The sequence below is a fragment of the Triticum aestivum genome, chromosome 6D, assembly GCF_018294505.1.
Source record: "Triticum aestivum cultivar Chinese Spring chromosome 6D, IWGSC CS RefSeq v2.1, whole genome shotgun sequence".
In the NCBI taxonomy this organism is placed as follows: domain Eukaryota; kingdom Viridiplantae; phylum Streptophyta; class Magnoliopsida; order Poales; family Poaceae; genus Triticum; species Triticum aestivum.
In genome coordinates, this window is record NC_057811.1 from 215,688,800 (window position 1) to 215,702,635 (window position 13,836).

The 13,836-nt window shown below is 49.4% G+C and overlaps 1 protein-coding gene across 6 annotated transcripts in view; it reads right to left on the bottom strand.

Annotated features, from left to right (window-relative positions):
- Positions 1-13,836, bottom strand: part of LOC123144490 (probable protein transport Sec1a) — an 87,586-nt gene that overhangs the window by 25,803 nt on the left and 47,947 nt on the right. For 5 of the 6 annotated variants that reach the window (XM_044563658.1, XM_044563654.1, XM_044563656.1 and 2 more), the window contains 3 exons: positions 1,373-1,429; positions 852-977; positions 676-771 (listed from right to left, as the gene is read on the bottom strand). In XM_044563658.1, the coding sequence (XP_044419593.1) occupies positions 676-771; positions 852-977; positions 1,373-1,429 (279 nt within the window). The remainder of the gene's footprint in view (positions 1-675; positions 772-851; positions 978-1,372; positions 1,430-13,836) is intronic. The other variant, XM_044563655.1, reaches the window with a different exon arrangement.

Sequence of the window (13,836 nt, forward strand, 5' to 3'; positions counted from 1 at the left end):
AGTGATGCTGGCCGCAAAAGGGTACAAAGCATTGCAGCGATGGTGTACGGAAGGCAATCAAGACAATGAAGATTGGAAGGGACCGAGACCAAAAATATATCAATTGGGACGGAGAATAGTTGCAGTATCACAAGAAAAAAAAACTAAACTTGGCTCTAATACCATGCGAGGAAATATGTAACCTGTATTTCTATAAGGACAAAGGCCAATATATACACACGCATAGGAGTGGAAAATATTCAAATATATATATATATATATATATATATATATATATATATATATATAAAACTTAAACAAATGCATGGTCGTTCCCTTGGTGAAACATTAATGCTTCAATATGTTCAACACACTAACCCATATATCGTTTAACACTATGTGTCTAGTGCATAAAACAAAGTGGGCTATATCCTTCATGGAAAAGACAAATCAAGAACACCCTCGATGACACTAAGGCCTTGCAAGTTGCAGCTATCACTACAAAGCATGTCTTGAAATAATGTTTCAAGATGTTAACATGTGTTGCATATATGTACAGGCAAAATAACATTTACATTGGAACCAAAACAAATATGGCAGCAGCCGAAAATATAACAAAGAATTTAATTGAGAACTTACACAAATTAAGCACAAGATATCGTTTAGTTGACAAATAAATACAAAAGGAAAGATTACCTGCATCATTTTTGTACCCTTATCGCTTTCAAACTTCTCTGGATTGATTGCTGCGTAAATCATGAGCAGACGCAACTTATTTTCACGACTTACACCCTACAGAGTCAGTAAATATCAAATATAATGTCCAAAGAAATCCAATGTGTCATTCTATGTAGTTAAAATTAAAAAATTACCAATTGTGTTCGGAAAAAATTGATTAATTCTTTTGTCCCAGCATCACCAAATACAAGATCTTGCTCTAGTTGTCCAACATCTCTAAGACATTGCTCCCTTATTATGACATTGAGTTTTCCTGCAATCTGCATGAAGCAGTAATTAATTATTAATGGATGTGATGTAATTGTTACAAAATGAACCCAGTTGTATTGAACGAGCCAACAGCCATTACATATACAGGGGAAATAAGCAAAGAAGACCCTACACAATGTGGTAACTACACACACAGCTCAACCATGTTCTAACACCCCCCCCCCCCCCCCCCAGCCCCCCACCCCCACCCCTTCAAACTCATGGGGGATCTTGGACTGAGTTTGGACAGGAGAAGGCTGTGTTGTGGCCGTGTCTAAGCTTTCGTCAGAAAATAAGCAAGCTGAAGCTCCAAGGGCACATACTGAAGGGCCACAGTCCTCTCTTGCACCTGAGAACGCATGTAGGGGTCAGAAAATAAGCAAGTTGAGGCTGCGAGGGCACATACCGATGTTCTTGGTAAGCTCATCTTCACAGGATCATGGGCAATGTTGAGTGCCACGTGCTGTCGGAGAGCAAAGGGGTCAGTGCAGCAGTGGAAACACAAAAATCCTGAAAAAGCCACCGTCCAAGTAATCTTTGCAATCACAGAGGCTATAGTGCGCAGCTCAGCCTCAGCACTGGAGCGAGATACAACAGTCTACTTCTTGGTCTTCCAGGCAATTAGAGAGGAGCCAATAAAACATAATAGGCGGAAAGATTGTGGCGATCAGTGTGATCGCTTGCCCAAATCACATCACAGTAGGCCTGAAGCTGGAGAGCCAGAGCTAGAGAAGAATAGGTGGGTCACAGTCCCACAAAGATAACGAAGAACACGGAGAACATGACTAGTGAGGTTGAGTGGGAGCAGAGACAGACTGGCTCAGAATCTGCACAACATAAGAAATGTCAAAACGAGTGATGCCTAGATAGACAAGGCTCCCAACAAGATGATAGTAGCAAGTGGGATCCGCAAGTGGCTCACCCTCACCAGGACAAAGATGAAGAACAAAATCCATAGGAGTGTCAACCGTGCGCTGATCAGTGAGGCAAGCACGAGTGAGAACACCTTGGATGTACTTCTCTTGAGAGAGATAAGTGCCCTCAAGGGAAGAAATGACTTAAGTCCAAGAAAGTAGCAAAGAGAACCCAAATTACTCATCAAGAATTGCTCATGAAGACGTTTCTTGACAAAATCAATGAATTGGTGGTCATCCCCTGTGATAACCATGTCATTAACATAAAGGAGCAAAAGGGTGCGACCATGAGTGTGAATAAACAGAGTAGGATCATGAGTACTAGAAGAGAAATCTGTGATGACGGCGGAGAAACGCTCAAACCAGGCACGAGGAGCTTGTTTCAGCCCATAAAGTGAGGGGCAGAGGCGACAAACAGTGCCATCAGAGACGGTACATCTAGGAGGTGGTTGCATATAGGCCACTTCCCTCCCCCTGCGCCGCCCCACGCCGGCCCTCGCCCCTGCGACCCGCCGCCGGCGAGGGCCGGCGTTGGGCGGCGCAGGGGGAGGGAAACGCGGACGCAGAGTGAGGATGACCCTGCGGTGGCTGTGCTGGATACCGCCTGGCTCCTTGTAGGTGGTCTCCCCGACATCGCCCGGTCCGAGCTCGTCATCCGCCAGATGTCCAGGATCCTGGGCAAGGTGGTGGTGGTGAACGAGCTCTCCCTCCGCAAGGAGGAGGAGGTCCGGGTCAAGGTCAAGTGCTTAGACTCCTCCAAGCTTCACGTCACCGTCCGTGTTTTCTTCAACGACCAGGGCTACGACCTCCGCATCGCCCCCGAGCCCCCCAACCACGTCGGCCGCCCCCGCTTCACCGACGAAGGGCCTCCCGGCGGCAACCCGGGGACCGGTGGGGGCTACCACGGTCGCCACCACCCCCGCTCCCGCCGGTCGGAAGGACGGGGAGGGTTCGGATGACTCGCCGTCCCGCTCGCCGTCCCGCTCGCCTTCGCCTCCGGCCGATGGCGAGCATGGGCGCCAGGCCGCGCCGGCCCCCCCCCTTGAGGCCCTCCTCGGTCCGGTGGCCGTGTCCCCTGCCTCCAGCGTGGGCTTGGTCGTCTGCCCCGCCTCCTCTCCACGCTCCCCTGTCTCCACCGCTCCAGACGGGCCGGTTCTGGACCTGGTTCTCCTCCCTACAGGGTCGGTGATCCAGGACCCGCCCTCGCCGCTTGCCGGGGGCGTGGGGGCCATCCCTGCCCCCTCCCCCGGCGCCGCTCCCGTCGTCGCCCCGTCGGCCATCCTGCCGTCCCCGGCCGCGGCCCCCCTGCTGTCCCCGGCCCCGCCTGTGGCCCGGACAGCTCTCGTCACCGACTCTGCTCCACTACCATCATCCCCAACACCGATGCCATCGCCGTCTTCCACTCCGACCCCGGCTCTTCAACTCCTCCCCGCTGCGGTCTCTGGCCTGGACGGGGAGACCACCCCCTGGTTGCCCCGCCTCCGCCTCCACACGTCGTGGCCTTCTCTCGGCGCGCCCGTTCAGCCTCCTCTCCGGCGACTGCTTCGCGCCGGAGTGCTCGGTTGGATGCGGCGCGCCCGGAGGGTAGCCCGGCGCTGCCCATCCGCGAGCAGGCGGAGCTTCGTGCCGCTGCACGGAACCTGGAGCCAGGTACCCCTTCAGTCCCCCCCCCCCCCTCGGCAGCTACTTGTTCCTTCTCTGCTCTCGAGTCGGTGCCGCTTGGAAACCTTGTGAAGATCGCGACCGATTCCGCGATCATCTTTAGGGGGGAGGTCGGCCCCCCCTTAGCCCAGATCGCGGCCATTAGGGCCCGCGAGATCCTCGACGGGAGGCTGGCTGCGGCTAGAGCAACCCTGCTCTTGCCCCCCGGCTCGTCGTCCGAGTCGGCGGAACTTATGCCACCCCCTCCTCGGAGGATTGGTGGAATTCCCCCTCTGACCGCCACCGAGCTTCGGGGTCGTACCCGTTCTCGGACTGCCGCCCTCCGCACCCAAAGCGCATCTCGTGTCCTGGGGTCAAGCAGCCCCTCAATGGTTGCGTGATGCGTGCCCTCTTCTGGAACGTCCGTGGTTTCGGCCATGATGGCCGCCGCCAACTCATCGAATACATGCGTGACGAACACATTGATATTGTGGCCATCCAGGAGACCATGCGTACGGATTTCTCCCTCCCGGAGCTTGACTGCCTGAGCTCCCACCTTTTCGCCTAGCATTGGCTCCCTTCTAGTGGGACCGCGGGCCATTCCGGTGGCATCCTGTTAGGTGTGAAGGATGCCACCTTCGAGGTGGGCACTATGGACCGGGGTCAGTTCTTTGTCAGCATGGAGATTTTTGAACGCTCCCTTAACTTCAAGTGGGAGGTCATTATTGTCTACGGCCCCGCTGACCACACCCGATCCGCCTCCTTCCTCGAGGAGCTCCACCGGAAGGTGTCGGCTGCGTCACTGCCGGTTGTTGTGGGGGGTGACTGTAATCTCCTTAGGTTCGCGGAGGACAAGAGCAATGCCAACGTCAACTTTGCTCTTATGCAAATGTTCAACGATTGCATTGCTGATCTTGGCCTCCATGAGATTGACCGGGTTGATGCCAGGTTCACCTGGACCAACCGTCAGGCTGCCCCGACCCAGTCCGTCCTGGACCGGGTCCTAGTTTCTCCGGAATGGGACCTCCGTTGCTCCCTTGCCTCCCTTCGGGCCATCACTCGGATGAGAAGAAAGAAAACACATGCCAGATCTGTTTGGCTGCTTCTAGATGCTTCCACTCTAGTGTAGTATTTCTTTCCTTTTCTTTTCTATCCTACCTACTGTTTTCTAGAGTCTTCTAGTTGTGAGTAGCTATGAGTAGAATGGTGAAACTTACATAATGTTTTCTAGAGTATTCCAGCTATAAGTAGAAGTATGTGAAGGCTTCCCAAAGCCCTATAAATAGAGGTCCTCGCCTCTACTTTGGAGGCAGACTATGTACCCCTACCTATAATAGAACTTGTTGTTCTTATCTAAGATCTTGGAGTAGATCTTGTGCCCTAGGAGTTCTGGATTGAACTCTTGCTGCCCTATCAACCTACATTCGCCTCTAGAGCGATATCTAGCGCAGCACGTTGAAGCTGTTCCTTCAACACTTGTGATGTACACATTGTAGCAGCAAGGTGGAGTTGCTCCTCCACAAACTTTGTGCTGCTTCAGGTGGTATCAGAGCCTCGTTGACCCATACTAGTTCTTGTTGTCCTCTTCGAGAGTAAGTTGTAGCAAGCAATGGAGCAATTGGAGAAGAGGATGGATGCTGCTGAACAACAAATCAAAGAGTTGCGTGAAGATCTTAATAGGAGATTTGACCAGATGGTTGAGATGATAAGAAAGGGTGTCCCCCCTGCTACCAATGAAGGAGATTCATCTAAAGAAGAGGAAGATGTTCATCAAGGAAGAAGGAGAGGTAATCTTGGAGCAAGACTGCCACGACAACATGTTGTTCAACGTGCTTCAAGAAGGCCAATTTATGTTGAGGCTTCTGAAGGTGAAGAATATGATGATGCCCTTGAAGAGCCAAATCTCTACGTATATCGGAGAGCACCCAACCCTACATATGCAAGAGATACATACAAGGTGAAAGCTGAGATCCCAAGTTTTAATGGAAATGTTGACATTGAAGGGTGCCTGGATTGGTTATATGAAGTGGAGACTTTCTTTGAGGTCATGGAGGTTCCGGAAGATCGTAGAGTTCCTTTGGTCGCATACAAACTGAAAGGAGGAGCCGGTGCATGGTGGCATCGCGTTCAAGAGGAGCGCAGGCTCAGAGGAGAACCTCGTGTTAGAACTTGGCGACAAATGAAAGGCCTCTTGAAAGGGAGATTTTTGCCCGCTGATTATGACCAGATCCTATTTATCCAATTTCAAAATTGTGCTCAAGGAAATAGGACTGTTTCAGATTACACGGAGGAGTTTCTAAGGCTACAAGTGAGGTGCAACCTTGCTGAAACTGAAGAGCAACAAGTTGCAAGGTACATCAATGGTCTCAATGATGCTATTCAAGATCGATTGATGATGCAACAAATCTGGTCCGTTGATCAAGCACAAGCTCTAGCCTTAAAGGCCGAGAGGTTTGTGAGGATCAGAAAGACAACTAAGGCTCCATATCCTCCATATCCTCATACCGAAGGCTAATCTAGGAGCCAACCTAATAGAGTGGAAGAAAAGACCACTCCACCAAAGACAAAACAGCCCATCCCGAAGCAAACTAGAGGCAAGGGTAAGGCAAATGAAGGCCCAAAGTGCTATAAATGTGGTAAAGAGGGACACATATCCAGCGGCTGCCCACCAAGGAAATTTGTTAACACGACTATCCATGATGGTGAAAGCGATGAGAATACGAATCTGAAGATGTAGACGGACAAGAGGTTTGTCAAGAAGAAGGTGAAGAGGTGGTATGTGTGATCCAGCGTGTCCTATGTTCCACACCACAACTCGATGACACACAACGGAAGAAAATATTTGAGAGCAACTGCACGGTGAATGGCAAGGTATGCAAACTAGTGATTGATAGTTGCAGCTGCGAGAATCTTATCTCCCAGAAGTTGGTGGATCATTTAAAGCTTGAAACCCATGATCATCCAAATCCCTACACTATTGGATGGATCAAGAAAGGAGTGAATATGAGGATCACCAAACAATGCAACCTGCCACTTTCTTTGGGTAAGCATTATCACTCAAATGTGTTGTGTGATGTGGTTGACATGGATGCCAGCCATGTTCTTCTTGGGAGGCCTTGGCAATTTGATGTGGATACTACACACAAGGGCAAGGAAAATGCTTACTCTTTCATTTGGAACAAGAGAAGGATCATTATCTTACCAAACAAACCCGAAGGTAATACCTCTAAGGAGGAGGGGAAAACTATGTTAACTATCTCCCATACCTCTCATGAGTTTATGGAAGACTTGAAGGAGGCAGATTTGTGTGCTGCACTTGTTATAAAGGGGGAAGAGCACCTGACTGTTGAAATTCCAGCAAAGGTACGTGGTTTATTGGCAGAATTTCAGAACATACTTGGGGAGCCACATGGCTTGCCACCGATGAGAGGAATTCAACATAGAATTGACTTAATTCCGGGAGCAAGTCTTCCTAATCTTCCACACTATTGAATGAGCCCAAAGGAGCATGGTATATTGAAGGAGAAAGTGGAGGAATTGCTGCAAAAGGGGCATATGCGAGAAAGTATTAGCCCATGTGCTGTACCAGCCCTGCTCGTGCCTAAGAAAGATGGATCTTGGCGCATGTGTACGGACAGTAGAGCCGTTAACAAGATCACCGTAAGGTATAGATTCCCTATTCCCCGTCTGGATGATATGTTGGATCAGCTTAGTGGAGCAAGAGTGTTCACAAAGCTAGATTTAAGAAGTGGATATCATCAAATCCGTATAAGACCCGGGGATGAATGGAAGACCGCCTTCAAGACAAAGGAAGGGTTGTTTGAATAGCTAGTCATGCCATTGGGACTCTCAAATGCACCAAGTACCTTTATGCACTTAATGAATCAAGTCCTTAGACCCTTCTTATCCCACTTTGTTGTGGTCTATTTCGATGACATCTTGATCTATAGCAAGGATGAGGATGAACACTTTGATCACATTCGGAAGGTGCTAGAAGTACTAAGGGAAAATGAGCTCTACGTCAACTTGAAGAAATGTGTTTTCCTGCAAACACAACTTCTTTTAATGTCGCTCGCCCAGCTGTTGCCCTGTATACCTTGAGCGACGGTTCGAGTCTTGCGGCGGCGCTTGGGGATGCAGTTGTACAGGGCTGGGGCTATTTCACTGATGGACTGTCCATTTATCCAGCGGTCCTCCCAGAAAAGTGCAGTCTGGCCATCTCCAATGGTCATAGTGGTGGAGGCAAACAAGAGTGCCCTCTCCTCGGCAGAGAACTGCAGGTCCAGGCCATGCCATGCGCGCTCATGATCAGTGCGAGAGTACCAAAGCCATCGTAGTCTCAGGGCGAGGCCAGTGCGCTCGAGGTCCTGGACTCTAAGACCACCAAGCGAGATGGGCCGGCAGATGCGTTGCCAGTTGACATGACAGTGACCGCTGTTTGCCGTAGCGCGGCCGGCCCATAGGAAGCCACGCTGGATCTTCTCAATTTGGCGCAGAGTCTTTTTTGGCGGTGCAAAGGCGAGGAGCTGGTGCACTGGAATGGCTCCCAGGACAGATTTCACTAGTGCGAGGCGCCCAGGTTTGGACATCAGACCAGCCTTCCAGGCAGGGAGCCGTCCAGCGATCCCATCAACTAGCGGCTGCAGCTGGGCAGCAGTAGGCCGTCGTATCGTGAGGGGGATCCCAAGATAGGTGATCGGTAGCTCAACAATGGGGCAGCCGAGGTGTGCGAGCACGTCCGTTGCCTCATCCATGTCACAGTGCAGCAGCGAGGCAGAGCTCTTAGTGTAGTTCACACGTAGGCCAGAGGCGTGGCCGAAGAGCTCCAAGATCTCCCGCACAGCCATGATGTCGCTCGACGTACAGTGGCAGAAGAGCACCACGTCGTCCGCATATAGGGATATTGCAATGCATATTGTACTTTAATACCTGCCAGTGGTGACATTTGACAGAATTCTTGACCAGGGAAGGTTTTATAAGAAATGAAATATTGCTAGCAATCTGCCTCCCATAATACCACTAAATTGATAACACTTGAATATATGACACTAGCATGCAGACACATACAGTTTTCATACTGGAACGCATGACTATCCTGGTACCATGTATTTGTGGATTACGGATAAATAGTAAGGAACTGTGAATGAGCATGTTCCAATGTTATTTGATTGCACATAATTGAAAAAGGTTTTGTTATCATTGTTGTATTCCTTGGGTCCCCCTTTAAATCTTACTGTCAAGCAAAACTATTTCAGAACCACATTGCTGGTAGCACCTATAAGTGACAATGAAGTGGTATCAAGTATCAACTTGCTGCATGAGAGGTCTATAACTTGCATTTATTCTTCTGTACAAGCCTGTAGTCCTCAAGTGATCCCATGCTGATTCTATCTGTGATCATTTGGCGCGAAACTTTAAGATTTATGTTTGTTGACAGTTGGCAGGATTATCTGCTGATGACATGATCGCTGTGAATAATATGCGCTGCTTATGCACTGACACAAAAAAGTCCTCAGGAGGAGGTTTTACACTGAAATTTGATGTTCAGAAGGTAAAAGTTATAGGTTCCAGCTTAGCTTGTATGTATACAAAATTTGAATGTCAGAGTTTGCTCATTTGTTCGTATTGAAAACAGAAAAAACATGCACATAGAAAAGAGCGAACGACGGAACAATCAGCATGGGCACTGTCCCGATTTTATCCGGTTCTGGAGGTATCTACTTGAAATTACATCTATGTATCTGCCCAACCATGTCCATTATGATTCTTTGCATGGTCTTTTATGTATTTTTCCCTTCATGTAGAAGTTCTTGTTTATGCACTTCCTTACCTCTAGTGCTGGTTTCATGTAGTGTGGGTATTACGCCGAAGCCTTGGACCCCTGCGGTGCGGCTCCAGCCAGGGAGGGGTTGTCGCACAGCATAGGCAAGGGAAGAATTATCAGATGGGAGATAATTTGATTCTTTGTTGCTAGCCTGATCTGACTAGGAGGTGGGCACTATAAAGTGCATACAGAAGACTTGAGGCCTAAGGCTAGGATCCTAGCAAACGTGGAAAGGACTATACAAACTAGGAAACAATTTCTAGAGATAAGACCCTACCAAACTTCAAGATGCAGATTTGTTTCCTAATGTGATCTGCTACCGGTTGCACCAGCTAAGCCCACACGTGACAGCTGGTTTCACCCCAATCTGCTAAGCTATCTCTGACAACTGCAGAACAGCAACAACAACTTTAGTCGCAAACAAGTTGGGGTAGGCTAGAGCTGAAACTCGTAAGATCTCGAAACTGACTCATGGTTCTGGCATGTGGATAGCTAACTTCCATGCACCCCTGTCCATGGCTAGTTCTTTAGTGATATTCCAGACCTTCAGATCTTTCTTTATGGACTCCTCCCATGTAAGTTTGGTCTACCTTGCCCTCTCTTGACATTATCAGCATGCATTAGCAGTCCGCTATGCACTGGAGCTTCTGGAGGCCTGCGCTGAATATGGCCGAACCATCTCAGACGATGTTGGACAAGTTTCTCTTCAATCGGTGCTACCCCAACTCTATCACATATATCATCATTTCGGACCCGATTCTTTCTTTTGTGGCCGCACATCCATCTCAACATGCGCATCTCCGCTACACCTAACCGGTGAATATGTCGCCTTTTCATCGGCCAACGCTCAGCCATACAATATTGCGGGTCAAATCGTCGTCCGGTAGAACCTACCTTTTAGCTTTTGTGGCACTCTCTTGTCACGGAGAACGCCAGAAGCTTGACGCCACTTCATCCATCTGGTTTTGATACAATGGCTCACATCCTCATCGATATCACCATCCTTCTGCAACATTGACCTCAAATGTCGAAAGGTGTCCTGCTGAGGTATCACCTGCCCATCAAGGCTAACCTCCTCATGCTTAGTAGTACTGAAACCGCACCTCATGTACTCCGTTTTAGTTTTATCAAGTCTAAAACCTTTTGATTCCATGGTTTGTCTCCATAGCTCTTAACTTTCTATTAACCCCCGCCCAACTATCATCGACTAGCACCACATCATCCGCAAAGAGCATACACCACGGGATATCTCCTTGTATATCCCTTGTGACCTCATCCCTCACCAAAGCAAAAGGTTAAGGGCTCAAAGCGGATCCTTGGTGCAGTCCTATTTTAATCGGGAAGTCGTCAGTTTCGCCATCATTTGTTCGAACACTTGTCACAACATTATCGTACATGTCCTTGATGAGGGTAATGTACTTTGTTGGGACTTTGTGTTTCTTCAAGCCCCACCACATGCCATTCCGCGGTATTTTATAGTAGGGACTTTGTTGGGACTTTGTTTTGGCAGGCAGGTCAAGTGCCGGCATTGCGTGCACCGGCATTGCTGTCAAGGTGGTTTTTGCCAACACCAATCTGCCACTCCGGTGTAGTAGAGAGGCTCGCCAACTTGGTAACTTGTCGGCCACCCTATCCACCAAATGCTGCAGTTGAGCTGGGGACGGTTTGGGTAGCCCAAGTGGCAGGCCAAGGTATGTGCATGGGAATGGGAGGGTTTGGCATTTGAGCTCCTCCGGAACTATATCCATCTGCTTCGGACTGCATCTGATGAGATGTGCAGAGCACTTCGCTAGGTTTGTGCAAAAGCCGGATGCCTTCCCAAAGTCGTCTATCATTCTGACACAGGCTCTCAGCCCCTCTGTGTCTGGCACCACAATGTCATGACGTCGTCCGCATATATGGACATACGGTGGTGAAGTCCCACAGTGGCTAGGGGAGGCAGAATACCCTGCTCAGCAGCAGCCCGCAGCATGAAGTGTAACCCGTCCATCAGTAGGACAAATAGCGGCGGGGATAGGAGATCCCCCTGCCGCAACCCCTTCCGGTTGTAGATCACCTCGCCGGGTATGCCATTCACCAGCGCGCGAGTAGATGAGGTGGATAGCAGCCCAGGATCCAAGCTCGCCAACGATGGCCAAAACCAAGCTTGTGCAGAACCTCAAGTAAGAAGGCCCAATCCAGAGTATCGAAAGCCATCGTAATGTCCAGCTTTAGCATCACTACTGCTTTCTTGGAGCTGTGCAGTTTTGGGGCCATCCCTTGCACCATCTTGTAATTATCATGTAAGCATCTGCCACGATGAATGCACTTTGATGTGATCCAACAAGTGTGGTCATCTTGGAGCCATCCTAGTGGCAAGCACCTTGGCCACTAGCTCCGGGAAACTATGTATGAGACTTATCGGCCGGTAGTCTCTGATCTCCACGGCCTCTCCACGCCTATCCGGGCTGGAACCCAACAAGTTGAAGAACTCGTCCATCGCATCTGCCTTATCCTCATGATCCGAGACCAGAGTGCCCTCCACATTTAACGATGTGATGGACCTCCTCCTCCTATGACTCGCTTGGGCATGGAAAAATTGTGTGCATGCGTCACCTTCCTTGAGCCACGTGATCCTTGATCTTTGCCTCACCATCGTCCTCTCAAGTGAGGCCAACCCGAGTAGTTTCTTCTTGAGCAGCCGCCTAAGCGCTTGTTCCTCTACCGATAGCTCTCTGGATTCCATAGCCACGTCCAATCTCTGGATAACCTCGTTGGCAATGAGGATTTGTAGCTTAATGTTGCCGACAAAATGATCACTCCAGCTTGCCAGCTTGCAACTGTAGCCTTGAGCTTAGCCGCCAGCCTCTTGAAAGGGTTTTGCTCCGGAGTGACTGGGTTCCATGCTTGCTGGACCACCTCATGGAAGCCATCAATTCTCGTCCAGAAACTCTCAATATGAAACCGTGTCCGCCTTCTGTGATCTGGGTCCAAGCTGAGGAGCAAAGGGCAATGGTCAGAGACACTAGTGCTCAACGCCGTGGGGAAAGATGATGGGTATAATGGCTCCCACTCCCAGAGGCGAGGCATCGATCCAGCTTCTCCAAGGTTGGCTGGCGACATTCGTTAGACCATGTATATCTGCGACCATTAAGATAAAAGTCGCACAACTCCAAGTCCGAGATCGGGACGCTTCACTAAAATCTAGATCAGGCCACCCCGTTGACTTCTGCTGGCTGCTGCTCCTGGGCGCGATGCTTCGCACGTTCGCCCCTACCCAGCTCGCCTGCCGGCCCTGCAGGTCCACGGCTGCTGGATTCCGCTGGACTGCTGCCTCTTGTCTGCCTGCGGGTCTTGCGCTTCCCACCGTCGTCTACCCCACCAGGCAGACCAAATCGAGGTTGCCTCGTTTAGCTCAGGGCCGATGCTACCTCCACCTCCCTGGCCAGGACGTATGTCGCTGCTCCATTCGCGTGTGCTCCTGGCCGTTATGATAGTCTTCAGAGTCAAGCCAAAGGGGGTAACGAGATGGTACATCAGAGAAACACACCACATCAATAGAAGATACAAGATAAGTATTAAGAGAAGATGGATTGTCAAAGGAAGATGGCACATCAAGAGAATTAAACATTGCGCAGAAAATCATAGGCCACGACAACCGACGGGGAAAAAAGCTCAACGGCTAAGACAATGGGCATAGATCGACAATGCAAAAGGAGTCCACGAAAATCGTATAGAAAACAACAAGGACAAGTAGGCAACAAAAGTTGTATATAAAGGATCAGGACCAGAGAAAGGATGACAGACAAAGGTATGGTAGACTCGCATGGCATGAGAAACACGAAAAAAAGAGCAATGGACTTGGTGGACACAGTGGAAAACATAGAACTAGAAGCTAGGAAGCACACACTAGACTAGACTAGCGGCGGTGGCAGCAGAGGGAACATGAAGCTTTTTTTCATGGATTGATATTACAAAATATAGTACTAGGTAGTAGCAGCCGATCAGGAACTGTACACGTGAATAGACTCAGAGTTATGGCTCAAGAAGCTTAACATGGTATCAAGGCCTAAGCTCTCGAGTTCAAGTTCTGGCTTTCACTATTTATGAAAAAATTGCTGCGCCCCCCTCCGTGTCCATGTATAGGCCTCTTGAGCCATACCTCTGAGTATTCACGTGTTGACTTCCCGCGTCACACGTGAGATGGGGTGTTGAAGTGATGTAGATTGCCTAGCCCTTTCCATCAGTTTGGACTTTTGGTTGCGTTGGCTAGTGCATTAAGTTTAACAACTGTCAGACCCGAGTTGTCTGACGGACTAAATTCAGAAAACGCACTCAGAATTCAGAGAATATCACTAGCAAAGCTTGATTTCAGAGGAAAGTTTAGCTAGGGTTTCTGATGAGGAACACTAGATGAGAAGAAAGAAAACACATGCCAGATCTGTTTGGCTACTTCTAGATGCTTCCACTCTAGTGTAGTATTTTTTTCCTTTTCTTTTCTATCCTACCTAC